General features: G+C 43.1%; 2 protein-coding genes across 3 annotated transcripts in view; one reads left to right on the forward strand and one right to left on the reverse strand.

Annotated features, from left to right (window-relative positions):
• Positions 1–15,722, reverse strand: part of stxbp1a (syntaxin binding protein 1a) — a 61,213-nt gene extending 45,491 nt beyond the window's left edge. For both annotated transcript variants that reach the window (XM_064972466.1, XM_064972465.1), the window contains exon 1: positions 15,576–15,722. In XM_064972466.1, coding sequence (XP_064828538.1) covers positions 15,576–15,612 — 37 coding nt within the window. In that variant the 5' untranslated portion in view covers positions 15,613–15,722. The remainder of the gene's footprint in view (positions 1–15,575) is intronic.
• Positions 15,723–17,659: 1,937 nt separating this feature from the next.
• niban2a (niban apoptosis regulator 2a) overlaps positions 17,660–27,699 on the forward strand; it is a 57,706-nt gene continuing 47,666 nt past the window's right edge. The window contains 1 exon segment of the mRNA XM_064972468.1: positions 17,660–18,015. Coding sequence (XP_064828540.1) covers positions 17,961–18,015 — 55 coding nt within the window. The 5' untranslated portion in view covers positions 17,660–17,960.

Here is a 27,699-nt window from a genome sequence, read left to right on the forward strand (position 1 = left end):
AGATGTTACTGCTAGCTTGAGATACCTAATGTGGAAGAGAGGTCCATGTATTCATGGCTCTATTTAGTACTGTGCGTTTCCTAACCTCTGTTCTGGACTTGGGAGCTGTGAAGAGACTTCTGGCGGCGTGTCTTGTGGGGTATGTATGAGTGTCTGAGCTGTGAGATGTTACTGAGCTGTGAAGAGACTTGATGATAGTGTCTGAGCTGTGAAGAGACTGTGTCTTGTGGGGTATGTAGAGTGTCTGAGCTGTGAAGAGACTTCATGTATTCTGAGCTGGCTTCTATGTTGAGTGTCTGAGCTGTGAAGAGACTTCTGTGTCTTGTGGGGTATGTATGAGTGTCTGAGCTGTGAAGAGACCTCTGTCTTGTGGGGTATGTATGAGTGTCTGGAAGAGACTTGGGATGTATGAGTGTCTGAGCTGTGAAGAGACTTCTGGCGGCGTGTCTTGTGGGGTATGTATGAGTGTCTGAGCTGTGAAGAGCCTTCTGGCCGCGTGTCTTGTGGGGTATGTATGAGTGTCTGAGCTGTGAAGAGACTTCTGGCCGCGTGTCTTGTGGGGTATGTATGAGTGTCTGAGCTGTGAAGAGACTTCTGGCGGCGTGTCTTGCGGGGTTGTTGAGTGTCTGAGCTGTGAAGAGACTTCTGAATGTATGAGTGTCTGAGCTGTGAAGAGACTTCTGGCGGCGTGTCTTGTGGGGTATGTATGAGTGTCTGAGCTCAGTTTTGACTGACTGAACAGACAATTCAGTACATTTGACGAGCCAATACCTCTCACAAAGACCAGTAGTGATGTAGTCAGTCTTTCCTCTACTTTCAACCAAGAGAGATTGATATGCATGTTGTTGATATAAGCCCTCTGTGTATATTTAAGGGCTAGTCGTGCTGCTCTGTTCTGGGGCAACTGTAAATTGTCCATGTCCCTCTTTGCAGCACTTGACCATATAACTGGGCAGTAGTCCAGGTATGATAAAACTAGGGCCTGTAGGACTTGTTTGGTCAATTGTGATGTCAAGAAAGCAGAGCAGCGCTTTATCACGGACAGACATCTCCCCATTTTGAATCAATATGTTTTGACCATATCAGCTTGCAATCTAGGGTGACCATCAAGCAACCTCCTCAACTTGCTCAGTCGCCACATTCACATCAGCATGCTGCCAAGGGTTCAGTTCTACATTAAGTGAATGGTTTATGTGTGTGTGTGTATATATATATATATTTGTACCCATGTATGCATTGCCATCCATGATAAAATCCTCACATCATTGCAAGGGGAGAGTATATGGCTCCTTAATTGGGGAGGACCGGCTCGTGGTAACGGCTGGAGCGGAGTCAGTGGAATAGTATCAAATCAATCAAAAACACGTCGTTTCCATGTGTTTGATGCCATTCCATTGCTCCGTTCCAGCCATTATTATGAGCCGTCCGCCCCTCAGCAGCCTCCTGTGCTCACACTGTAGCTAGCAAAATGGAGGGCTGCGGCTACACATGAGTCAAACGCATCTTGAAACACAGATGATGCCTTCTTTTGCAGCTACCTTCCAGAATGGCTTCCATAACAGAACTAAAGAATCAAATGTATTTTCCGATACGCAGAGAAGACAAATTCGTTCTCCGAATGAAAAAAACAACAAGTCAATTATTTCTGGTTGACTGCCATTGGCTCCAGTTCTCCTCTGCTGCAGTACAAATGGACTAATCCCATAGGTTGTCTGTGGGTCAGGCCAAGGCAGGCGGCCATGTTTCTGTGGCGATGCCACTATTAGCCCGATCGCTGGTGTTGGCCATCTGGCTGCAGTATTGGGATAAATCCATTTAGGATGACTCTCTTTAATGTTTTGTAGTATCACCATATAAAAATGGTATTAAACTGCTAAGCCCTTTAGATCAGCAGTGGCCAACATCGAGGTGTACACAGAGATACAGACGGATTATCACAGATTAAACAGGATGTGTGTGTGAATGGGCTGTGTGGGACTGTGTGGAGAATGAAGTAGATTTGTTGCCGATAGACATTTGTGTAGACAACGTTCACCTCATGGTTAAATTACAAAACGACATTTGTTTTCTTACCCTGTAAGCAGTCTATGTACAGGGCCATTTAGGTGTACTATCCCTTTAAGCACAGCCCACTCAAAGCCAGGGGGTTAGGTCTGTACAGGAAAGCAGCACTCTGGACGTAGATGCCCTGATGTGACCATGATGTAGATGATCTGAGAAAGAGGATACTTATCTGAGCTCCATAGGGAAAGTGGACAACCTTGGAATAGACGTGCTCATTTAGTTGTAGTCTTTGTGGGGAATAGCTGAGAGTGAATCGCTTATTCAGCTCTTGTCTATTTCCAGCTCTTTCTAGGCTATGCCACAGGAAACCATTTCAGCAGACAGGATGCCATTCTGGGATTGTTCTGGCTCTTCCTTGACCCCTCCCCTGTGTGGCAGTACAGTCACATAGCAGGCAGTCTGAGAGGAGGGAAGGAAACTTAAAGCAACTGTCCAGTGTTTCCAGATTACTACGAAATATGACGTACAGTGTAATTGATTACAATATGTTTTAATTAAGTATGATAAAAGCAGGTTTTCTGTGCTGGAATGGTGATGGCGTACCCCAACAACAGAACGCTGTGGGTGTACAGCAGTCATTACAAATATCCATGCGATTAAACAGCTAATTGGCCGGCTCGTCCTTCACACTTTTGAAACGGTCTGTTTGAGATACAAGTTTGAAGTTGGGTTTTTTTCTCCAATTTATGCTTTGGCCACAAATACTAGTATAGGATGAGTCAACAACACGATTTGGGTATGACGTATGCGTTAACAGAATATTAACTTTTAAAAGGGAGATTTTCTGCTGTGTCGACCAGCAGAGTAGAGAGGCTAACAAGGAGAGTAGAAAGTCTCCAAGGACCGTGAGCTATCGTTCTCCGTGGCCAGCGTAAGTAAGACTTTTAAGCGCGTTAACCCTCGCAAGGCTGCCGGCCCAGACACCATCCCTAGCTGTGTCCTCAGAGCGCCGACCAGCTGGCTGGAGAGTTTACGGATATATTCAATCTCTCCCTATCCCAGTCTGTTGTTCCCACATGCTTCAAGATGTCCACCACTGTTCCTGTACCCAAGAAAGCAAAGAATACTGAACTAAATGACCATCGCCCCGTAGCACTCACTTCCGTCATCATGAAGTGCTTTGAGAGGCTAGTTAAGGAACATATCACATCTACCTTACCCATCACCCACTTCAATTTGTGTTCTGCCCCAACAGATCCACAGACGATGCAATCACCATCGCACAGCACACTGCCCTATCTCATCTGGACAAGAGGAATACCTATGTACAGTATGCTGTTCACTGACTACAGCTCCGCCTTCAACACCATAGTACACTCCAAGCTCATCATTAAGCTCGGGGCCCTGGGTCTGAACCCTGCCCTGTGTAACTGGGTCCTGAACTTCCTGACGGTCCGCGCCCCAGGTGGTGAAGGTAGGAAACAACACCTCCACTATTCTGATCCTCAACACAGGGGCCCCAGAAGGGTGTATGCTCAGCCCCCTCCTGTACTCCCTGTTCACCCATGACTGCGTGGCCACGCACGCCTCCAACTCAATCATCAAGTTTGCAGATAACACAACAGTAGTAGGCCTGATTACCAATAATGACGAGACAGCTACAGGGAGGAGATGAGGGCCCTGGCAGAGTGGTGCCAGGAAAATAAGCTCTCCCTCAACATCAACTAAATGAAGGAGCTGGTCGTAGACTACAGGAAACAGCTGAGGTAGCACGCCCCCATTCACATCGGTGGGACCATAGTGGAGAACGTGAAAAGCTTCAAGTTCCTCTGGGTACAAATCCCTGACAATCGGAAATGGTCCACCCACACAGACAGTGTGGTGAATAAAAGCACAACAGCGCCTCTTCAACCTCAGGAGGCAGAAGAAATTGGCCCCTAAGACCCTCACACACTTTTGCATATGCACCATTGAGAGCATCCAGTATCACCACCTGGTACAGTAACTGCACCGCCCTCAACCGCAGGGCTCTTCAGAGGATTGTGTGGTCTGTCCAACGCATCGCCGGGGGTACACTGCCTGCCCTCCAGGACACCTACAGCACCCGATGTCACAAGAAAGCCAAAAAGATCATCAAGGGCATCAACCACCCGAGCCACGGCCTGTTCACCCCGCTATCATCCAGAAGGCGAAGTCAGTACAGGTGCATCAAAGGTGGGACCGAGAGACTGAAAAACAGCTTTTATATCAAGGCAATTAGACTTAAACTGGCCTCCACCCAGTACCCTGCCCTGAACTTAGTCACTGTCACTACCCGGCTACCACCCAGTTAATCAACCCTGCACATTAGAGGCTGCTGCCCTATGTACATAGACATGGAATCACTGGTCACTTTAATAATGTTTACATACTGTTTTACTCATTTCATATGTACAGTGCATTCGGAAAGTATTCAGAGTATTCAGACCCCTTGACTTTTCCCCAAAAAAATTACGTTATAGTCTTATTCTAAAATGTAATAAATAGTTTTTCCCTAATCAATCTACACACAATAACCCATAATGACATAGCAAAAACTGTTTTTTTTTTAATCTTTGCAAATGTATTAAAAACAAAAAGAACTGAAATATAACATTTACATATGTATTCAGACCCAGATCCTTTACTCAATATTTTGCGAAGCACCTTTGGCAGGGATAACAGCCTCAAGTCTTCTTGGGTATGACGATACAAGGTTGGCAAACCTGTAATTTGGGTGTTTCTCCCATTTTTCTCTGCAGATCCTCAAGTTCTGTCAGGTTGGATGGGGAGAGTTGCTGCAAAGCTATTTTCAGGTCTCTCCAGAGATGTTTAATCGGGTTCAAGGCCTGGCTCTGGCTGGGCCACTCAAGGACATTCAGAGACCTGTCCCGAAGCCACTCCTGTATTGTCTTGGCTGTGTTCCTAAGGTCGTTGTCCTGTTGGAAGGTGAACCTTCACCCCAGTCTGAGGTCCTGAGCACTCTGGAGCAGGTTTTCATCAAGGATCTCTCTGTACTTTGCTCCGTTTGTCTTTCCCTCGATCCTGACTAGTGTCCCAGTCCCTGCCGTGGAAAACAGCACTTAGAATCAGGCTGTAACGTAACAAATGTGGAAAAGTCAAGGGGTCTGAATACTTTCCGAATGGTCTGTATATACCGTAGTCTATTCATTGCCACTGTGACATTGCTCGTCCTAATTTTTATATATTTCTTAATTCCATTCTTTTACTTTGAGATGTGTGTGTATTGTTGTGAATTGTTAGATATTACTGCATTGTTGGAGCTAGGAACACAAGCATTTCGCTACTCCTGCAATAACATCTGCGAAATATGTGTATGTGACCAATAAAAGTCTGGCATATGCTACTAGAAATAAATAGTTGACTAGAGTAATACAGTATGCACGTCTAAGTGTTTGTGTCGGTCTGTGGCTCTGACCAGACCAGTGTAAGCACTGGAATGGGTTAGACCCAGAGCTCTTTCAACTGTAGGTGAATCAGGCATAGCTGTCCTCAGCCTGAGGCATGTGTCACTGTAAATACTAAATTAATTTGACATCTTATAGATATGTTAAACATCACGTCTCATATGTTCAAATTAAGTGGACACGTCACATTCACCTGATGCTGACTTTGTCATCCAGAGTACAGCAGAGCATCAACCCATACCACAATGCTAGGCTAGCATTAGCATCAACCCATACCACAATGCTAGGCTAGCATTAACATCAACCCATTCCACAATGCTAGGCTAGCATTAGCATCAACCCATACCACAATGCTAGGCTAGCATTAACATTAACCCATACCACAATGCTAGGCTAGAATTAACATCAACCCATACCACAATGCTAGGCTAGCATTAACATCAACCCATACCACAATGCTAGGCTAGCATTAACATCAACCCATTCCACAATGCTAGGCTAGCATTAGCATCAACCCATACCACAATGCTAGGCTAGCATTAGCATCAACCCATACCACAATGCTAGGCTAGCATTAACATTAACCCATACCACAATGCTAGGCTAGAATTAACATCAACCCATACCACAATGCTAGGCTAGCATTAACATCAACCCATACCACAATGCTAGGCTCCAGCAGGAGTCATTCAACACGCTCTTCATACAGATAACCAACACAACGTGACAAACCACAACAGGATATCAGAGACCATTATCCTTTCCACTTCAATATGCTTTGGTATCAATTATTATCATTAAGTATGAGTATGCTTAGCACAGGGTTTGTAAGCCTTTTATCCACACAGGAACAATTGAGAGGCTGGCCGGCTGTTTGTTGTGTCATTGGTTATGTAACGGTTGTGTATTATGTCTTCCACTCTTGAAGAATCCTCAACCTTGACCCCAACAAACAATGCCTGGCCCTAGCGACTCAATACTGTGAATTTAACCCTTTACTTTCCAGTTCTGCCTTGGGAGTTGGCGACTACGATTACATGACCCATGTACACATGATACCATCTACTGTATCTTGCCTATGCTGTATCTTTATGTACATATTCTTACACTTGTGTATAAGACAGTAGTTTTGGAATTGTTAGTTAGATTACTTGTTGGTTATTACTGCATTGTCGGAACTAGAAGCACAAGCATTTCGCTACACTCGCATTAACATCTGCTAACCATGTGTATGTGACAAATAAAATTTGATTTGATTTCTCTAGATCTCAGCATCAGTTCCAGGGAATGTAACACCCCTGCTCTTAAAGAGTCCGGCGGCCATTTTAAGCAGGACACAGCCCCTCCCATATTATTTTCCCTCTCATCTTCTGGATCGTGGCTACAGCAAAGGGTCACACTCACATCCATCCATTTCCTGCCAGACTCTGACAACACAAACAGATCCCAGATCAGAGACATCTCAGGAGAACTGAACAGGAATAGCAAGCAAGCAGAAACAACTCCCGTCCACATCTCAGCTGGGGTCAAAGGTTGTGTTGTCAGTCTGGCTGTAGGTCATGGTGACTCTCAGAGCAGGAAATGGATGGATGTGAGTGTGACCCTTTGCTGTTGCCAAGACCAGTGGGAAAGGGGCAAGGCACTGTGAGAGGAAAAATAATATAGAGAGAGGTTTAATTCTAACAAGCGCAGACAAGATGAAGACCCTGAATAATCCCTCACGGTAGTATCTTAATCTTAGTATGTTGAGATAAACTGAGAAGTATTTTTCCGCCACAATCTCTCCTATACCCTACTCAACAAATTGGATGCAGTCTATCACAGTGCCATCCGTTTTGTCACCAAAGCCCATATACTACCCACCATTGCGACCTGTACGCTCTTGTTGGCTGGCCCTCGCTTCATACTCGTTGCCAAACCCACTGGCTCCAAGTCATCTACAAGACCCTGCTAGGTAAAGTCCCCCCTTATCTCAGCTCGCTGGTCACCATATCATCACCCACCTGTAGCACGCGCACCAGCAGGTATCTCTCTCTGGTCACCCCCAAAACCAATTCTTTCTTTGGCCGCCTCTCCTTCCAGTTCTCTGCTGCCAATGACTGGAACAAACTACAACATTTTCTGAAACTGGAAACACTTATCTCCCTCACTAGCTTTAAGCACCAGCTGTCAGAGCAGCTCACAGATTACTGCACCTGTACATAGCCCATCTATAATTTAGCCCAAACAACTACCTCTTTCCCTACTGTATTTATTTTATTTATTTTGCTCCTTTGCACCCCATTATTTTTATTTCTACTTTGCACATTCTTCCATTGCAAATCTACCATTCCAGTGTTTTACTTGCTATATTGTATTTACTTTGCCACCATGGCCTTTTTTTGCCTTTACCTCCCTTATCTCACCTCATTTGCTCACATCGTATATAGACTTGTTTCTACTGTATTATTGACTGTATGTTTGTTTTACTCCATGTGTAACTCTGTGTTGTTGTATGTGTCGAACTGCTTTGCTTTATCTTGGCCAGGTCGCAATTGTAAATGAGAACTTGTTCTCAACTTGCCTACCTGGTTAAATAAAGGTAAAATATATATATATATTTTTTTTAAGTGTGTCTGGGTGTTATATTCCATCTATTTTCCATTTTTCTACAACACAGTGTTATGTAATGATAGCTGGTATAATGTATTATGCAATTGGCATGAAAAACATATAAATGTTGGCATGAGACATTTATTTTAAAGGCATGCAACTGGGGCTGGCACAATTACCATATAACCGTGTAACCAACAGTTATGGATGTAGACCATCATGGAAATCAAATAACCTTCATAACCGCTATTAGTATTTGATTATTTGATTATTTTTACAAACAGCTCACGGCCAGGCATTCATACAGTTGGGTTAGTTTCTGTGGTAACATGGGCTCTTAATGTGATTAACCTTTCCTCCTCCTTGCTGAAACAAGAAACGAGCAAACAAGTCGGTGGTTGCCTAGGCAACCCCCCCCCACCCACCCACCCACCCACCACCACAATTCAGCAGAAGCACACATCGAAATAGAATGAATAGAAACAGAATGAATAGAACGGGCTTGCAACTTGTAACCCTCGTTGGTAAACTCATGGGTATACTCACAATGGCTGTCTGGTATTGCGATGAAATAATGTCCATGGTAATGTAGAATGTTCATTCAATTTATGTTAACTGATGTGGCTCATGCAATACTCTGAGTGGATATTCATGTAATAATAAGGAATTCCCCACGACCACGTCCACAAATTGGGGAAAACAACTATTGACCATTGATCCCCAGTGTAAAATAGCCAACATTGTCGTCACTTTTTTGTTAGACAGAAATAATAATAATAATAATAATAATAATAATAGAGCCTCCTGCATGCTTTGCAAGTTGCAATCTGTTTTTGGTTGATACAGCGTCGTCTTTAGATCCAATTTTTTTTTGAGGGGGGGGGGGGTATCATCTTTCCAAGGGCTCCATCTGAATTCACCCGCCAACGTTCCTCTGCACGGCCACGCACAACTTTTTCTCAGCTGTCACAATTTTATTGGCTGCGATCCGATTCAAACTGTAATCTGTTAAATGAAGAGTTGATGCGCTGCACACTTTTTTAATAGCATCATTTTTAACATTTGGGCTTGTGGAGGGTTGGGGAGGGTTGAGGAGGCTTGAGGAGGCTTGGGGGAGGGTATCAAGTCAGGTTGAGTCATAAGGCTCAAGTCCAAGTCAAGTCACGAGTCATTGGTGTTAAAGTCAAAGTCGAGTTGCAAGTCATCATATTTGTGACTCGAGTCCACACCTCTGCTGTATAGTTAGGTTGCTTGTGTTGTTGGTCGTGGCTAGCTTAATGTTCTGGTCGGTAGCTAGCTAGCACTCACTCACTCAAGTAGCTGCTAGCACCGTCTTGAAAAGGGGCATGAGGGAAGCCCTAAAATATTATGTTTTTCTAAGTAGTGAGAACGCTCGGTAGAAGGCAATGTTGAAAAGTCATGTTTAGACATGCTGTAATTACTTAAATGTTGTTTTGTAATTGACTAAAACAAGCAGACAACAAGAAAATTGCATTTGAAAAGGGGTGCCGTTTTTGCTGTGAGACAATGGGTTAACCTAGATAAACAACGGTTGTTTTCCACACAAGCGGAGGGTGCCATGAAGTTCTATCCAGTACTGACTGGGATTATGGGATGTATCACAGAACATATTGATGGGTAGGTATGCCTAATCTTCCTACTTTTCCTTCCCGTTTTTACTTCCTGCTTAGCTCCAAGGTCAAAATATCAACTATACTGCACCTATGTGTACACTTGCAATGGTAGCCCACCCATTATGCCATCATTGACTTGAATGGGGGTGGCCGTTCTATTCATTCTATTTCTATAGAATAAATGCACTTGTGTATTTCTGTACACATGGGTGCAGTTTGTTTGGGGTTTTAGGCTGGGTTTCTGTACGGCACTTTGTGACATCAGCTGATGTAAGAAGGGCTTTATAAATTAATTTGATTGATTGATATAGCAACACATGTAGTAAGGAGCAAAGGAGAGGAGAAAATGTGTGTAAAAAAAAACATACATACATTCAGTACCGGTCAAAGGTTTGGACACACCTACTCATTCAAGGGTTTTTCTTTACTTATTTTTACAATTTTCTACATTGTAGAATAATAGTGAAGACATCAAAACTATGAAATAACACATATAGAATCATGTATTACCCAAAAAAGTGTTTTATATTTAAGAATCTTCAAAGTAGCCACCCTTTGCCTTGATGACAGCTTTGCACATTCTCTCAACCAGCTTCATGGGGTAGTCACCTGGAATGAATTTGAATTAACAGGTGTGCCTTGCTAAAAGTTAATTTGTGCAATTTCTTTCCTTCTTAATGCGTTTGAGCCAATCAGTTGTGTAGTGACAAGGTAGGGTTGGTATAGAGAAGATAGCTCTATTTGGTAAAAGACCAAGTCCATATTATGGCAAGAACAGCTCCAATAAGCAATGAGAAAAGACAGTCCATCATTACTTTAAGACATGAAGGTTAGTAATTTCGGAAAATTTCAAGAACTTTTAAAGTTTCTTCAAGTGCAGTCGCAAAAACCATCGCTATGATTTAAGATGAGTTGGACCGCAAAGTGAAGGAAAAGCAGCCAACAAGTGCTCAGCATATGTGGGAACTCCATCAAGACTGCTGGAAAAGGCATTCCAGGTGAAGCTGGTTGAGAGAATGCCAAGAGTGCAGCACTGCTTCTTAATCCGGGAGAATGGGATTTTATGACTGCTCATTATTTCTCATAATTACTATTCTAATCTAGCATTCAAGTGGGCTAGTCCGTGTGTAGTCAGCCATTAGAATACAGATTAAACATTGGGTATGCCTGTGTTTACAGTGGCAGGCTGCAAACACTGCGTCACACAATGAGCTCAGATGAGTGTGTTGTGAGGTAGGCTGAGTATCTCTCCCAAGGTCAGTGGAGAAGTTTGCGCGCACGCTCATGTGTGTCTGTCCTGGTGTTGGGCTGTGCAGCTGGTGAGAGCTTGGCCTGGGCTAATGAAATGTACAGTAACTGCCTCTCTCACTATACTGCAGAGCCTGGTCAACCCTGAAGTCCTACAGGGAGAGGTGTCTCTCTTCCTTTCCAGCCTCCTTCCATCCCTCTCCTCTCCCTGCCTAGTCACCTATATGTCCTTCTGATTCACTTTGAAATAACAGCTTAGCAAGCCTCGTAAAACCAAGGCTTCTTTACGTTCTGTTGGAGATTTGGAAGGATGGCCCAACAAGATCTTAGCAGGTGTCATAGTTCCGATGGGAATGTGGGGTGCTCTTGATATATTTCTCACTGTAGACCACGAGTCACTACAACAAGTAGAGAGTCATTATACTTGTCACCTTTAGGTAAAGTGTTAGACATATTTGGCAATGTTTTTATGAACCATCAATGTATTTTATACTGGTGAAATACTGCTAATGACATCAAACTGTTCATTTGATTAGATACCAAATCCTGAGAGGTTGACATTAGCGCAATTAAGAAAACTGCTCTGGCAAGGGGCATTCTAGTGTGCGAAAAACATTAGAGAATTCACTGGACTCATGAATTAGATTTCAGAAATAGATGAAAAAGAAACTAGGACAATACTTTACCAACAGGTACATACTTTATTACTCATAAAAGAGCCTTTTAAAAGGACTAATAGAGATACTTTTACTAGGCCATGTGTCGTGAATCCCCTTTGCTTTCAAATGTTCATTTCATGGAATGTTTGAATGAAATGGAATGAAAGTGGTTGCTGACACACACACACACACACACACACACACACACACACACTTCCTTGGCTTCTGGAATTAATATCTTATAAATCAAGACTGATTCCAGTCAAATACGTCAAATGAAGAACTGTCATGGCGATTCAAACAATAAAAACAAAACGTGCGATTTAAAAATACAACAATCAAGCAGCAGGAATAACAAAGCAGGAGAAACACCATGAATCATCGGGTAAGATACAGATTCTTGGCCCAGTTTGTCTGCTGTTCCTCTCCCTCACATGTGTCACTGGATGAACAGTCATGATCACACACGAGCCTTCCTCCTCTGCTGTGTCAGGCTCACGATACAATACTCACATCTTACCCTGTAGACCCCAGTCTGACAGAAAGGCTCTCATATAATTCCGTGCCATTGTGATAATGTTGAAATGCACGTTTTAGGCTAAATATTTCCAACATATAAATAAGAAATCGGTCTCTTTATTAATACAGCCTCATAACTGGGGTGAGACTGAATGATGTGTGTACAGGATGTGTGACATCCCTCTTGTCCCAAACCGGCTGATTTGTTTTGTCCCCCGACACCAAACGCGATCACGACACGCAGGTTAAAATATAACAACAAACTCTGAACCAATTACATTAATTTGAGGACTGGTCGAAAAGCATTAAACATTTATGGCAATTTTGCTAGCTAGCTTGCACTTGCTAGCTAATTTTGTCCTATTTAGCTAGCTTGGTGTTGCTAGCTAATTTGTACTGATATATAAACATTGAGTTGTTATTTTACCTGAAATGCACAAGGTCCTCTACTCCGAAAATTAATCCACACATAAAACGGTCAACCGAATCATTTCTAGTCATCTGTCCTCCTTCTAGGCCTTTTCTTCTCTTGACTTTATATTGCGATTAACAACTTTCATAAATTAGGTGCATTACTGCCACTGACCTCGTTCGACTTTCTGTCACCCACGTGGTTCTAACCAATGAGGAGATGGCATGTGGGTACCTGCTTCTATAAACCAATGAGGAGATGGGAGGGGCAGGACTTCCACCACGTTCAGCGTCACAAATAGAACTGACTTCAATTTTAGCCCTTGGCAACGTAGATGCTCATTGGCACGCGCAAGCAGTTTGGGTGCAATAAATGAATAATATAGATTTCTAAATGTATTTTGCAACGCGATGCTGCATATTAGGAATCCAATAGGCACTGAAATCCTGTGTCTGCCTTTTCTTTCCCAAACATTATTATGCACCCGGCAGTTTAGATGTAGGTCTAGGCCTTTATTACAGCCAAGACCATGTACTATGGAATGCCGTTTGGGTCAAAAAGAATAAAATATATCAAATAACACTATTTGACATGTCAAATAACAATATGTAAACTATATGCAAATGTTAGCCAATCACTATATGAAAACCTTCTCATTCGTCTCCAACAAACAACCACGTTGAACCTTGAAACCCGAGACCGCTTTTTAACCTTGTTTTGTTTTGTTGAGGTCTAATCCGCAGCCAAATTACCCAGATCTACTACTGAGCTGATATCATTCATACTATACATATTACAGCTTTATGACATCAATTTAATTACACCACTAGAAATTGAAAACATATGACTCAGCTGTCCTCACTATAGTCACACTCCAAACCAAGGTAGGCCTTTTGGGCTGCAATGGTCATACACACCTGCTTACATATTTGGAGTGCGTAGGCTAACCTGATCTCTTGAGAATCAAGCTGTTGGGTTCATTTATTTAATATTATTTGCATATCTAATTGCGCTACCATTACTGGAGTAATCGATTTGTATACCTTGTTCATCAGTGACATGGGCAGTGGCAGATTTAGGTATAGGTGACATGAGCAGCCGCCCACGACGGCATCTTGCCGTGGACGGCACAGGGAAGCCTGCACACATTTTTTGGGAATGATGACATTTGCACGATCGGTTTTCTATCGCTCATTTGCACGTTGCATGATATAATGTCACCGCGTGGGACTGCGGGTCAATTAACCTTGTCGGAGTGGGCGCCCTGATTCTAGTTTGTGAGCTAGACAGGCTACTGCCTGGGAAGATCTCCCACTCAGAAATACGAGATGGGGCGGGGATAAATTGACCTCGGGTCTCCCCACTGGAAGCCCGAGGTAGGGGGAGCGGGGGAATCTATCACATAGCGCACCTCTAACTTTGTACAGTACTAATGCAATTAGTAAAATCAGTCACACTACGAAATGCTATCAAATAAACCACAATTCATTCATAATACTGTGAATATACACTTCCAGGCATATTGTTGCCCTAGGGGGCATACAAGCAAGAACCCCCCACTGGACATTGGTATTCCAAAGCTTCGTTTATCACTGGTCTGACTTCTAGGCTAAGCCTAGACCTATACATCCATAATAACCTCTGGAGATAACTCCGTTGCTGTTGATTGCACATTTATTGAGAAGGGGGCAACTGCATACTTGCCATTATCCGAGAAGAACATGTTTTATCTTACAATATGGTTACCGATATTTAGTGAGCCTTCAGGACACGGGAAAATGCCTCACCCCATCATAAATCTGGTGTATGTTTCAGCTGCGCATCCATTTTCCAGTGATTTGTGATGCTACTGAATAGCCTACTGCTATTTCGTTTGAACAGTTAGAGAGTCAGGAGTTTGGGCAATAGGCCTAGTAGCAGGTCCGTCTAAAAACAATCATCGATGGTTATTTTTAAACCATACACCGATGCTGTTTCACAACTGCTACTCATGCTGCATAAATTATGCTTGTGGCCTTCATCGTGGGCCAAGTGGGTCTATGTGCATTGCATCCTGTATATGAGGATGAAAGCACAGTAAAACCCGATTTCGAAAAGGTGTTACCATACCGAATGCGGATTTATCCTTGGCTTTATGTGCTCCATACAGAGGACAGGACACACCCTCCGCCATTATCCATCTAATACTGCCGACCAAGACTATCATCAGACTGTTCAACCTACATTTCCTTGTTTGAACCGTTCAACCTGAAAGATTACGTTTTTCGCAGCGTATTGTAGGCTACTGGTGATCCATCATAGGGGTGAGGCATTTCTGAAACAGGTGAGGCATTGCTGAAACAGCGGAATCCCGTAGACGCTGCGCTCCTGGATGGAGAATATTGATTTACAACCAGTCTATGTAATTGTTATATGCCTACAACGTTCCATTGTGCGGTTAACATTGTGCCTAAATAAAAAAGTAATGGGCCTAGAACTGCCTGTGATTTTAGACAATGTTTCCTAATGTCGCCCCAATGCCGCACAGTTTATATTTTAATTTCCGATTTAAAGTATATTATGGGTGTGTCTTTCTCGACCTTCTCATGCAGAGTTTGATTTTTTAAATTTGTTTAATCATTGATCATTGGTCCGCAGCGCGCGTCGAAGAACCATGTGCAGTTTATATTAATACGCATCAGCATCGCTGGAGCTCTGGGATAAATGGCACAGCTATAGGTCCTTGGCTCATGCTGATAACCACGGTTGCACAATGGTAAATCAGCGCACAACAGCCTGCCGCATCCTTGGGAAAAACACGCACCCACACATACACTTCACCACGCCATCCGAGACAAATGCACAGTGCATCCCATCGATGCGTATCAATGGATTGAGACAAATGCACAGTGCATCCCATCGATGCGTATCAATGGATTGAGACAAATGCACAGTGCATCCCATCGATGCGTATCAATGGATTGAGAAAATGCACAGTGCATCCCATCGATGCGTTTCCATGGATGTTTATTCCATATCATATAGTCAAAATGGATGTATAAATATAATATGGTATTCTTACTTTCACCGACCACCGCCTTGAGTCCTATGGGTGCCATGATGCTATTGTGTGTTTGACCGTATTCTCTCCCTTTGACTCCCTCTTTCTCCCTTGCCGTATTCCTCTCGTTTCTCTGCTCGACCGAATGTGCATTGCCTCACATCGCAGCTGACTGCAGAGCTTCGAATAGAGACGTCACTCCGTATTCCTCCGCCCCCACATCAGTGGCTACATTAGCCAATTCACTTATACATTTGCCAATTTCCTTATTATACTGTTTCTAATGTTTTACATATTTACTTTTTCATTCCTTTAGTAGTTCATTTTTTTTTCGTTTTTTTGTCAATGTGAAAAAACGCAACACTATATTTTAATTTGCAATTTGCACCTGTATGTGTTTTATTGATAGGCCCATATTAAATTAACTTTTGAATAGTCGAATACATTTGTAGTGCAAATATATTGTGAAGCCTATACGAATCACTGACGCGTTTTAATTGGCTGTACCTTTTTTAGAATTGGCCAAAATTGTTCAGACAAACCTGGATGAAAATCGTCCGTAGTGGTCCTTTCAACGTTTGCCAATGTCGACGTTCCACACGGGGGCGCAGTACACCTCTTTTGGCCAGTCTCATCCCCATCTCTCTCACTCATCATCCTCTTCCTAAACACTGTCAGTGTCAAAGATGACTTTCTTACCAAAACAGAAGTCAAACAATTGACAGGAACTTAACAGAATGACATGTCATCATCAAACATGATAGATGGCTGTAGTCTATCCTAGACTAGTGTTAAAAAACGATTATTAGCCTACATTTGTTTCCAAAGCTAAAAGCAACATTTCCTTACCTCAATAATGAAGTTGAAATTATGGCCAGATATAATTTCTGTAAATAAGAAAAGGTTATTCTATGAACACCACACAAAATAAGAATGATCCAAATTCTGTCATCCTTTTTGGCTGTGTTTGGAGAAGCAGCCCAATTCTGGTATTTTCCCCACTAATTGGTCTTTTGACCAATCACATCAGATCTGTTCACGTTAGATCGTTTTCAGAGCTGATCTGATTGGTCAAAAGACCAATTAGGAAAAAATTATTCAAATTGGGCTGCCTGTTGAAACACAGCCTTTCTTTTTTTTGCAAAGAATTGGAGAGGATCATTCTGATCCAGATATCACAATATAGTTGTGTTTTTTGACCAATCATATTAGGTCTTAAAAAGAGCTCATATGAAAAGGTCTTATGTGATTGGTCAAAAGACCAATTAGTGGAGAAAAAAATATCAGAATTGGGATGCCTGTGTAAACAATATCATATTGTGTCATATATGTATATATCACAGAATCCAGAGTTTCTGTGCTTTGAGCAGGGCTGCACCTTGCCATCTACTGGATAGGTTCGGGTACTACTACACTGTCATAGGGACAAATAAATGACTCAATGACATGAATAAAGGTACCAAGATTAAAAGTAATAGAGCCTGCATATCATTTATAAGTAAGTACACACTTCTCAATATAACAACTGACCACATGCCTATACTGCGGTCAATTTAACATAATTAACCTTTAGTTTTCAGATGTAAGAAAGTTTTCTAAGCCTTGTCACCTTAATTACATTGATATGTATTGGTTGTAGAGCCTTTCACCTTTCTAAATCCACCTTTCTAAATCCACCTTTCTAAATCCACCTTTCTAATGGAATAAAACAATCCTGATTTTCGACCCCCAAACTATATTTATCACATTTGAAAAACGCAAAAACAGCATTTAATCTTGATTTGAAGTCAGATTGAATTACCACATCCAAATACCTATACGGAGGATCAGAATCTAATTTCAGTTTTGAAAAACCCAATTCTAAAATGTAATACTATCGGATTGCAGGACATCTGATCGGATTAAATGCATAGACATATAATTAATCAAGACAATGATTCATCCGTTCTATTCATTACTTTTCTATGCATTTAATCTGATCCGATAGGCGAAATTCCAGATAATAATTTAAAAAAAACTGGGCCCAGAAAATTAACTTGAAAGCCACACCCATGACATTGACTGGAGGCTGAACACGTTGAACAATTATGAGTTTCAGAGGGTGTGTCTTGTCAGAATGAACGAGCCCACTGTTACATTTACTCCAGACGAGGTACAACACTAAACGCTCTTCCACAACTTTCTGTCGACCCAGGTTTTCTGGAGGATAAGCGACCAACTTGCGGTTAAACATTGAATGTGGGGTCGTTTCGGGGGAGGACAAAGTGTTACGCAGTAGGCTAGTGTTTTTCTTCATCACCCGGTTTCAGATAGTGTCTTTGATATTGGCCAACGCGCCTCTCTTGCCCCTTCTCTTGGGGTCGCGTTCGTCGGGGATTGTTGTTAGTTCACCAAGGGGGTGTAGCCATGGGGGATGTTATTTCCACTCACCTGGACGAGGGCAAGCGGGAGATGATTACAGGTAAGTTCTCCCTTCTTATAACAACTAAACTCGTGGAAATTTAATTTCCCTCTTGAGTTGCTGCCTAATTTGCGTAAAATGTGAAGAGGGGTACAAGACAATTGATTTAAAACGATACGTCCTTCCACACTCACCGGAAACTTACTCGACAGTCAGCATCCCTCGAAAGTTAGGCTACAAATGTTTCAATAAATGACAGAATGTCAAATTGCCGCGCATAACCCTCAGCTGAAGTACGTTTAGAGCTGTCAGTCTCCCTCCCCCTGCTTGAATCAAGCCCAAAGTGGAAGTTCTTATTTCCCAGAGATAATAACTGCTTTCCCAATGACAGGCGGCTTGATCATAATGTTAGTGTAGTAGTTTGGCCCATACAGAAGTCTATTTAAAGCATGTATTGCCCAACCTCTCACTCCCACAGAATATTTTTGTCAATTTAGGGAGTAGTGTAGGCTGAACTGTCACATGGACTGAACTATTTAGGTTTGAGGAATGCAACCCCTCTTGTAGAAGTTTATATACTATTGCTTAAGCATTGGTCTGCTAACTTCTCATGTTGAAATGTGTCCTTCTGAAAGATCAACAAGGGTGAGAGCTGGAATGAGGGTAGGCCTATTTGGGCTACTTGCGATTCACTGAACCAGTCCACAATTCAACCCTGTTGATGTACATTTGCTTGGGTGAAGTGAGGTCTGATCAGGCTACTCCAATCTTGTGTTTTCCATAGCTAACCACTCAGTCTGGGGTTCTGACCTCAGAATCCAGGATGTGTCTGGTTGTGGCTGGAAACAATGTATGCCACTTTTCCCCCCAGACTCACCCTCATGCCTGATTACAACTGATTTTCTCTACCATGAATGTGTGTAACATGAGGTATCAACTGTAACACTGCTGCTTCTTGAGAAGGTGAACGCCAGCTATGTGCTGTAAACACTACTTCTTCAGTCAGATCTGTGGAAGTGACGGGTCTGTCGCAAATGGCAAGCAACTTCCAGTGAGGCTCTCAGAATGTCATCACAAGCAAAAGGAGCCTCGTTTACACCTTGCAGTAACATGTAGGTTTTTTGATCTGATCAATATGATCCGATCATGGTATTAAAATGTCTCTTATCTGTCCACTTTGTCTGCATTGTGACCAGATTTCCAGGTACCTCCATATATAATATATAATTAATTATTTCAAACTAACATGAATTTATTTGGTTTAAGACCATTATTAATGCCATAAGTCATTGGTGCTTCCTGTCAATGATGTTAGAGGCGGTATAATGATGAATTTAAATGGCTTGACCATCCAGATTGTTTTTAAACACGATCGTTATCCAGATACAATCGGTCCCTGACTACCTCCAGAGGTGGTCAGGAGGAACTGTTCACGATCACATTATGATGCATCTTTTTAATGATCTCCACGTGTAAAAAAAAACGTGGGCACAATCAGAACGTGGACAAGATCAGGACAAAGGTAGTCATCACCGGGTAAAAACCAGGCTAAAGTAGGCCAATTATTTCCCTACTACTGCAGGAGTATAGTACGTCACTGTTCATAGTAATAGACACACTAGCTAATACTAAAAACAATAAAGCCTAGCCAGTTGATATAATAGTGAGCCCTTCCTCCACCCATAAGTCTGACTGTATTGTAGTCTGGTAAAGAGCGAGGGCAGAAACCAGACAGTTTCTAAAGATGTCCAAAGCTGCAGTTTTCAGAAGGAAAGAGAAGCAAGTAAGTACAGAATAAAAAGCAGGTAGGAACATGACTTGGTATTAATGACCAGAAAGACAGTCTGGTTCTCACACAGGAGAATGGGAAGTAACCCTCCATTCTGTCTATATGGCTGTCTTTATACATGCCTTTTTAATTCATATCTCACTTTCATTTTATACCTTTTGTCTATTTCACAAACCCAACCAACTGCTAAAGGTGACAGCCCTGTTTGGGTGTGGGTGGGAGGAGTGGTTAGTCAGCTCTTGTCCAGGGGGAGTATACTGTTTGGAATAGTTAGCTGTACTGGGGGATGCCTCCACATTTGCTGGCAAGGTACATTCTCACCAGCTGACACACACACATTCTGTTTTCTTTCCTACTCCTAGACTTTATGTTAATCAGTTGTCAGTGAACTGCTTGACCCTAGTCCATCACTCCCTCATCCCCTAGTACATACAATACAGTAGACCTACCCAGTGACCGTACATACCATTCAAGCTGCAGGAGTGTTCCAGTCCAGTGTTTCCATCTGTAAAGAGTTCAACAGTCTGCAACCAACAGAAACAGGAAGGCTAATGTTCAATGCATTCTGACTACTGTACCTCTCGCTCTCATATATATGCATGCATTCATGCATGCTGGAGGTAGGTGGGGGTGCTGTCCATCTAACCCCCAGACTGCTCTTTTGATCTGATGCAATCAAAGCCAGGTTTGAATTGGACTCTGGATGACAGGGCATACAGTTTCATAACTTAGGCCTTGAGTGTAACCATCAGTTTAGTCTGCAGTAGACTGTCAGTCAAGCCGGGCCTTCATTCCAGTGGGGAAGTGTATAATTTGACCTAACTCATTGTGAGAGTGGCTTTGGCACACTAAACCAGTCTGTTGGAAGTGCAGTACGTGAATGAAATATACTGAACAAAATATAAACGCAACAATTTACAAGATGTTACTGTTATAGTTCATATGAGGAAATCAGTCAATTTTAAATAAATTCATTAGGACCTAATCAATGGATTTCACATGACTGTGAATATAGATATGCATCTGTTGGTCACAGACACCTTAAACAAAAAGGTAGGGGTGTGGATCAGAACCAGTCAGGGGCCTCCCGAGTGACTCAATGGTCTAACGCAGTGCTTGAGGTGTCCCTACAGACCTGGGTTCGGATCCTAGGCGGTCTCACAACCGGCCGTGACCAGGAGTCAGGGTGCCTGCAGGCTGACTTCATTTGAATAGTATTTCCTCCGACACATTGGTGCGGCTGGCTTCCGGTTTAAGTGGGCAGGTGTTAAGAAGTGCAGTTGGGTGGGTCATGTTTTGGACTCGACTTTCACCTCTTCCGAGTCCGATGGGGAGTTGCAGCGACGAAACAAGATTGCAATTGGATCTCATAAAATTGGGGTTTAAAAAAGTCAGTGTCTGGTGTGCCCACCATTTCACTCATGCAGCGCAACACATCTCCATCACATAGAGTTGATCAGGCTGTTGACTGGCCTGTGGAATGTTGTCCCACTTACCTTAAATGGCTGTGCAAAGTTGCTGGATATTGGCGGGAACTGGCACGCTGTTTTAAAAGTCGATCCAGGGCATCCCAAACATGCTCAATGTGTGACATGTCTGGTGAGTATGCAGGCCAAGGAAGAGCTGGGGCATTATGCTGAAATGTGAGGTGGTGGCGGCGGATGAATGGCATTCAAATTGCCATCAATTTAAAATGCAATTGTGTTCGTTGTCCGTGGCTTATGCCTGCCCATACCATAACCCTACCACCATCATAGGGCACTCTGTTCACAACGTTGACATCAGCAAACCGCTTGCCCACACAATGCCATACGTGGTCTGCATTTGGAAGGCCAGTTGGATGTACTACATTCTCTAAACCAACATTGGTGGTGGCTTATGGTAGAGAAATTAGCATTGTGGACAATCCTGCAGTCAGCATGCCAATTGCATGAACTTGAAATATCTGTGGCATTGTGTTGTGAGAACTGCACATTTGAGTGGCCTTTTGTCCGCAGCACAAGGTGCACCTGTGCAATTATTATGCTGTCATGGTGTTTGATGGGGTTGAGGTCAGGGCTCTGTGCAGACCAGTCAAGTTCTTCCACACCGATCTCGACAAACCATTTCTGTATTGATCTTGCTTTTGTGCATAGGGCATTATTACGCTTAAACAGGAACTGTCACCAAGCCCAAACCATGAAAAACAGCCCTAGACCATTATTTCGCCTCCACCAAGCTTTAAAGTTGGCACTATGCATTTGGGCACGTAGCGTTTTCCTGGCATCCGCCAAACTCATTCATCAGTCGGACTGCCAGATGGGGAAGCGTGATTCATCACTCCAGAGAATGCGTTTCCACTGCTCCAGAGTCCAATGGCGGCTTTACACCACTACAGCCAACACTTGGCATTGCTCATGGTGATCTTTGGCTTGTGTGCGGCTGCTCGGCCATGGAAACCCATTTCATGAAATTCCAGACGATCCATTCTTGTGCTGACGTTAGTGAGTGTTGCAACCAAGGACAGATGATTTTTACACGCTGCCCATTCAGCAATCGACGGTCCCGTTCTGTGAGCTTGCGTGACCTACAACTTTGCGGCTGAGCCGTTGTTACTTCTAGACCTTTACAGTAACAGCACTTACATTTGATCGGGGCAGCTCTACCAGGGCAGAAATTTGACCTACGGACTAGTTGGAATGTAGACAATAAGTTTAAAAAGTAGCACAATTTTTGGTTGGGAGAATGAAAAATGTCAGCCAGGTTCTTCTGTGCCATCCTGAAATGCATCCTGTGAGTGAAATGGCCAAATCCACTCATTTCAAGGGGTGTTCACTCACTGTGTGTTTGAGGTAGATGTGTACATGAAGGCAAGGCAAAGTGACTAGGCATCAGGATAGACAATACGAGTAAAATAAAGAACAGATTTGCAGAAACAGGTGAGTGTGTGTGTGTAAAGTACCAGTCAAATGTTTGAACACACCTACTCATTCAAGTGTTTTGTTTATTTGTACTATTTTCTACATTTTAAATACTAGTGAAGACATATAAACTATTAAATAACACATATGGAGTCATGTAGTAACCAAAAAGTGTTAAACAAATCAAAATGTATTCAAAGTAGCCAACCTTTGGCTTGATGATTGCTTTGCACATGCTTGGCATTCTCTCAACCAGCTTGATGAGGTAGTCACCTGGAATGCACTTCAATTAACGGGTGTGCCATAAGGTAACTTGTGGAATTTATTTCCTTAATCCATTTGAGCCATTCAGTTGTGTTGTGACAAGGTAGAGGTGGTATACAGAATATAGCCCTATTTGGTAAAAGGCCAAGGCCATATTATGGCAAGAACAGCTCAAATATGCAAAGAGAAACGACAGTCCATCATTACTTTAAGACATGAAGGTCAGTCAATACAACAAATTTCAAGAACTTTGAAAGTTTCTTCAAGTGCAGTCGCAACAGCCACCAAGCGCTATGATGAACCTGGCTCTCATGAGGACCGCCACAGGAAAGGAAGACCCAGAGTTACCTCTGCTGCAGAGGATAAGTTCATTAGAGTTACCAGCATCAGAAGTCGGCAATTAACTGCACCTCAGATTGCAGCCCAAATAAGTGCTTCCGAGTTCAAGTTACAGCCACATCTCAACTGTTCAGAGGAGACTGCATGAATCAGGCCTTCATGGCTGAATTGCTGCAAAGAAACCACTTCTAAAGGACACCAATAATAAGAAGAGACTAGCTTGGGCCAAGAAACATGAACAGTGGACATTAGACCAGTGGAAATCTGTCCTTTTGGTCTGATGAGGGCAAATTTGAGATTTTTGGTTCCAACTGCCTTGTCTTTGTGAGACGCGGAGTAGGTGACTGGATGATCTCCATGTGTGGTTCCCACCATGAAGCATGGAGGAGGAAATGTGTTGTGGGGATGCTTTGCTGGTGACCCTGTCAGTGATTTTTATTTAGCCAGCATGGCTACCACAGCATTCTGCAGCGATATGCCATCCCATCTGGTTTGGCCTTATTTTTAATTTATTTTTTAATTTAACCTTTGTTCTTAACTGACTTGCCTAGTTAAATAAAAACTCTTTACAATGACAACCCACTGTTCCCAGGTAGGCCAACTGCCTTGTTCAGGACGACAGATTTTTACAGGGATTCGATCTAGCTTCTTTTAGGTTACTGACCCAACGCTCTAACCGCTAGGCTACCTGCCGCCCCAGTGGGCTTAGTCCCACTCATGTTTTTCAACAGTGCAATGACCCAACACACCTCCAGGCTGTGTAAGAGCTATTTGACCAAGAAGGAGAGCGATTTGAGTGCTGCATCAGAAGACCTGACCTCCACAATCACCTGACCTCAACCCAATTGAGATGGTTTGGAATGACTGCAGAGTGAAGAAAAAGCAGACGTGCTCAGCATATGTGGGAACTCCTTCAAGACTGTTGGAGACGCATTCCATGTGAAGGTGGTTGAGAGAATGTCAAGAGTGCAAAGTTGTCATCAAGGCAAAGGTTGCTACTTTGAAGAATCTTAATTATAAAATATTTTGATAACACTTGATTACATGGTTCCATGTGTTCATAGTGTTAATGTCTTAACTATTGTTCTATAATGTAGAGGAAAAAAACTTGCATGAGTTTGTGGGTCAACTTTTGACTAGTACTGTGTGTGTGCATAGAGTCTGTGCAAGAGTTAATTAATGGTTACCTGGACTATTTATCAGTTATATGGCTTGGGGGTAGAAGCTCTCTTGGAGCTTGATGCTCCGAGAGCCGATGCTCCAGTATTGCTTGCCGGACGGTAGCTGGGTGACGAGTCTTTGGCAATTTTTTTTTTAGGCCTTCCTCTGCCATCCTGGACCTCTAGATCAGGCACCAGGGAGCTCGGCCCCAGTAATGTACTGGACTGTCCTCATCACCCTCTGTTGAGCTTAGTGGTTGGTGGTGCATTTGCCATACCAAGCGGGGATGCTCTCAATGGTGCAGCTGTAGAACCTTTTGAGGATCTGAGAGCCCATGCCAAATCTTTTCAGCCTCTTGAGGGGAAAGAGGCGCTGTCATGCCCTTTCCGTGACTGCAGATGTGTGTGGACATGATGTGTGTGGACCCTGTGGATGGGGGCGTGCTCTCCCCTATTTCTCCTGTATTGCATGATCAGCTCCTTGGTCTTACTGGCGTTGAGGGAGAGGTTGTTGTCATGGCACCACACCTCCTCCCTGTAGGCGGTCTGATCGCCACCAGTGATTAATTAAGCCTATCGCCATCATGACATCAGCAAACGTCAAGGAAAACTCCACACACAAACTATCTTTTGGTATTTGTTTCATTAGTCCATTGTTGAGAGATTCCCAAAATGTTTTGAATGTCATCAAGTTTTCAAGATATGTAACTTTCAAAATGCCTCATGATGCTGCATTTTGCATATCTTGATATCGACCTTGTGCCATCCCAAACTCCACAGAACCCCTCTAATCAGGTTAGCAATGCTAACGAGTACATGTAAATGCTAACGAGTACATGTAAATGCTAACGAGTACAGGATTTGACAAACTATTTGCAGGACAGACATCCCAGCTCATAAAGTTAAAATGCTACACAGTTTGCTGCACCCACAAATACAATATTAGACAGCAAGGCACTTGATCCAGTAAGGGATTCTCTGCTGTTACCAAGAGAAGCTTGATTATGCAAGTACCTAACCACTTAGCTAGCTAGGTAACTAGCTACTAAGTTAGCAAACCAAATGCACAACTGCAGAGCATTTAGCACATTTTATACAGTTAGCTTAACTATTAAGATATCTAGCTGGCAACCGTAAAAAAAATAATAATTAAAGTTTGGAATTCCAGGGTGTAACTAAATCTTCTGCCGCATGCTGCACAACAGTGAGTGTCCTTACAAGGCTTCCGGTCTCTCGTTGTTGTGTGCTTGTAAACGAAACAACGTGAATGTGGGCTACTGTTAAGCTTCATAATGTGACAGGTGAAATTAAGAACGCAATCTGCTTTATCTCCTAGCGTATTGTACAAGTTGGTATTTACTTAAGTAGCTACAAATATTCACATTTTATTAATCTTCTGTATACCTCCCACGCCTACTTGAGGGGCCCCCGTGTTGGTCAGCGTGGCGGAAATATTGTTGCTTACCTTCACCACCTGGGGCCGTCCCGTCAGGAAGTCCAGGATCCAGTTGCAGAGCAAGGTGTTCAGTCGCCGGTTCCCTAGCTTGGTGATGAGCTTGGAGGGCACTATGCTGTTGAACGCTGAACTGTAGCCTGAACGTCATTCTCACGTAGTTATTTCCCCTCTTGTCCAGGTGGGAGAGGACAAGCACTTCATAATTACATATGCGAGTGCTACATGGCGATAGTAATTTAGGCAGGTTATTTTGGAATTTTTGGGAAGTGGGATAAAGGTGGTCAGCTTGAAAACATGCTGGGATTACAGACTGGGACCGATTGAAAATGTCCATGAAGACACTTGCCAGCTGGTCAGCGCATGCTTTGAGACTGCACCCTGGTATTCCCTCTGGCCCGGCGGCCTAGTGAGTCTTAAACCGTTTGAAAAGTTTTACTCACATTGGCCACACAGGACTTCATCCAATGAGAGATCAAGTAGTAAAGTCCTCAGTTGCACGCTGGGCCGTATTCATTAGGGGCTCATTTCAATCTGGTTTGCTTAAGTGTTACAGTCATCTAGAACAAGTGCTTTCATGCAAGACTCTGTATTCCTCAAAGTGAGAATAAAAGGCATCGCTGGGTATCTTACGGCTGGGTTTCCCTTTTGTAATCCATTGTCTGCAAGCCCAGCCACATACGATGAGCATATTTTATAGGATTCCAGCTCACTTCTATATTGTCCTTTTGCATGTTCAATGTCTCGTCGGAGGTTGTAGCTTTCTTGTAAGTGTCCTGTTTCTTGTAAGTGGTTGCTCTTTTTTTGTTTGTTTCGGATACGTTCGTATAGTTACTCTGGAGACATATGCACTTACGATGAGGCCCGTGATTGATTTGGTAAACTCCTTAATGCTATCAGATGAATCCCGGAACATATCCCAGTGTGGGGAAAAAGTGCCAAAGTAATTTAGCATTGAGTCTGCTTCATCAGACCATTTCCATACTGTGCCACTGGTACTTAGTCTTTTTGTTTGTAAGCAGGAGAAAAGGGTCATGGTCATATTTCCTGCAGGGAGCCTGAGGGAGGACCTTACATGTGGTCTAGTTTTAGCGCCCCCTAGTGGCGCAGGACACGTTTGGTAAAAGTGAGGTAGAACGGTTTTAAGTCTTCCCGCATTAGTCGACGCCCACCAGAGGCGCTGCCGCTGGGTGAGTGATTTCCTGTTTGTTTATACAGTTCGTTCAGTGCTAAAGTGGTGTTGGCTTGTAGAGATGCATACAGCCCTGATAATTACGGATGAGAACTCTCTTGGTAGGTAAGTGTCTGCAGCTCACCATGAGGTGTTCTATATCAGGTGAGCAAAAGCTTGAGATTTCCTTCACACTGGAAGCATTGCGCTGGTTGTTTTATGAAGACTCACCCCCTCACCCTTTGGACTCGCCCGAGCACTCCTTTGTCCGATCGAACCACTGAGTCCTACTTACATAGTCATCCAGCCATGTCTCTGCTCGGCATATAATATTGCAGCTTTCCAAGTCTCTGATCGGAAACTCTCTCGAATGAAGACACACCGAGGCTATCATTGGGGCGTCAGGTCGCCTAGCGGATAAGAGTGTTTGGCCAGTAACCGAAAGGTCGCTGGTTTGAATTCCCCGAGCCGACTAGGTGAAAAATAGGTCTGTGTTAACCCTAATTGCCCCTATAAGTTGCTCTGGATAAGAGCGTCTGCTAAATGAATAAAATGTAAATCATCTGTTAGACCAGCAAGAATTGATTATGTAGGTGGAACTGTCTCGATTTTAAGTTTGCAAAATGTCAGTAACTTTCCAGGTTGGAAGATTCCCAGAACCTGAAGGG

This window comes from Oncorhynchus masou, chromosome 8, assembly GCF_036934945.1.
Source record: "Oncorhynchus masou masou isolate Uvic2021 chromosome 8, UVic_Omas_1.1, whole genome shotgun sequence".
NCBI lineage: Eukaryota > Metazoa > Chordata > Actinopteri > Salmoniformes > Salmonidae > Oncorhynchus > Oncorhynchus masou.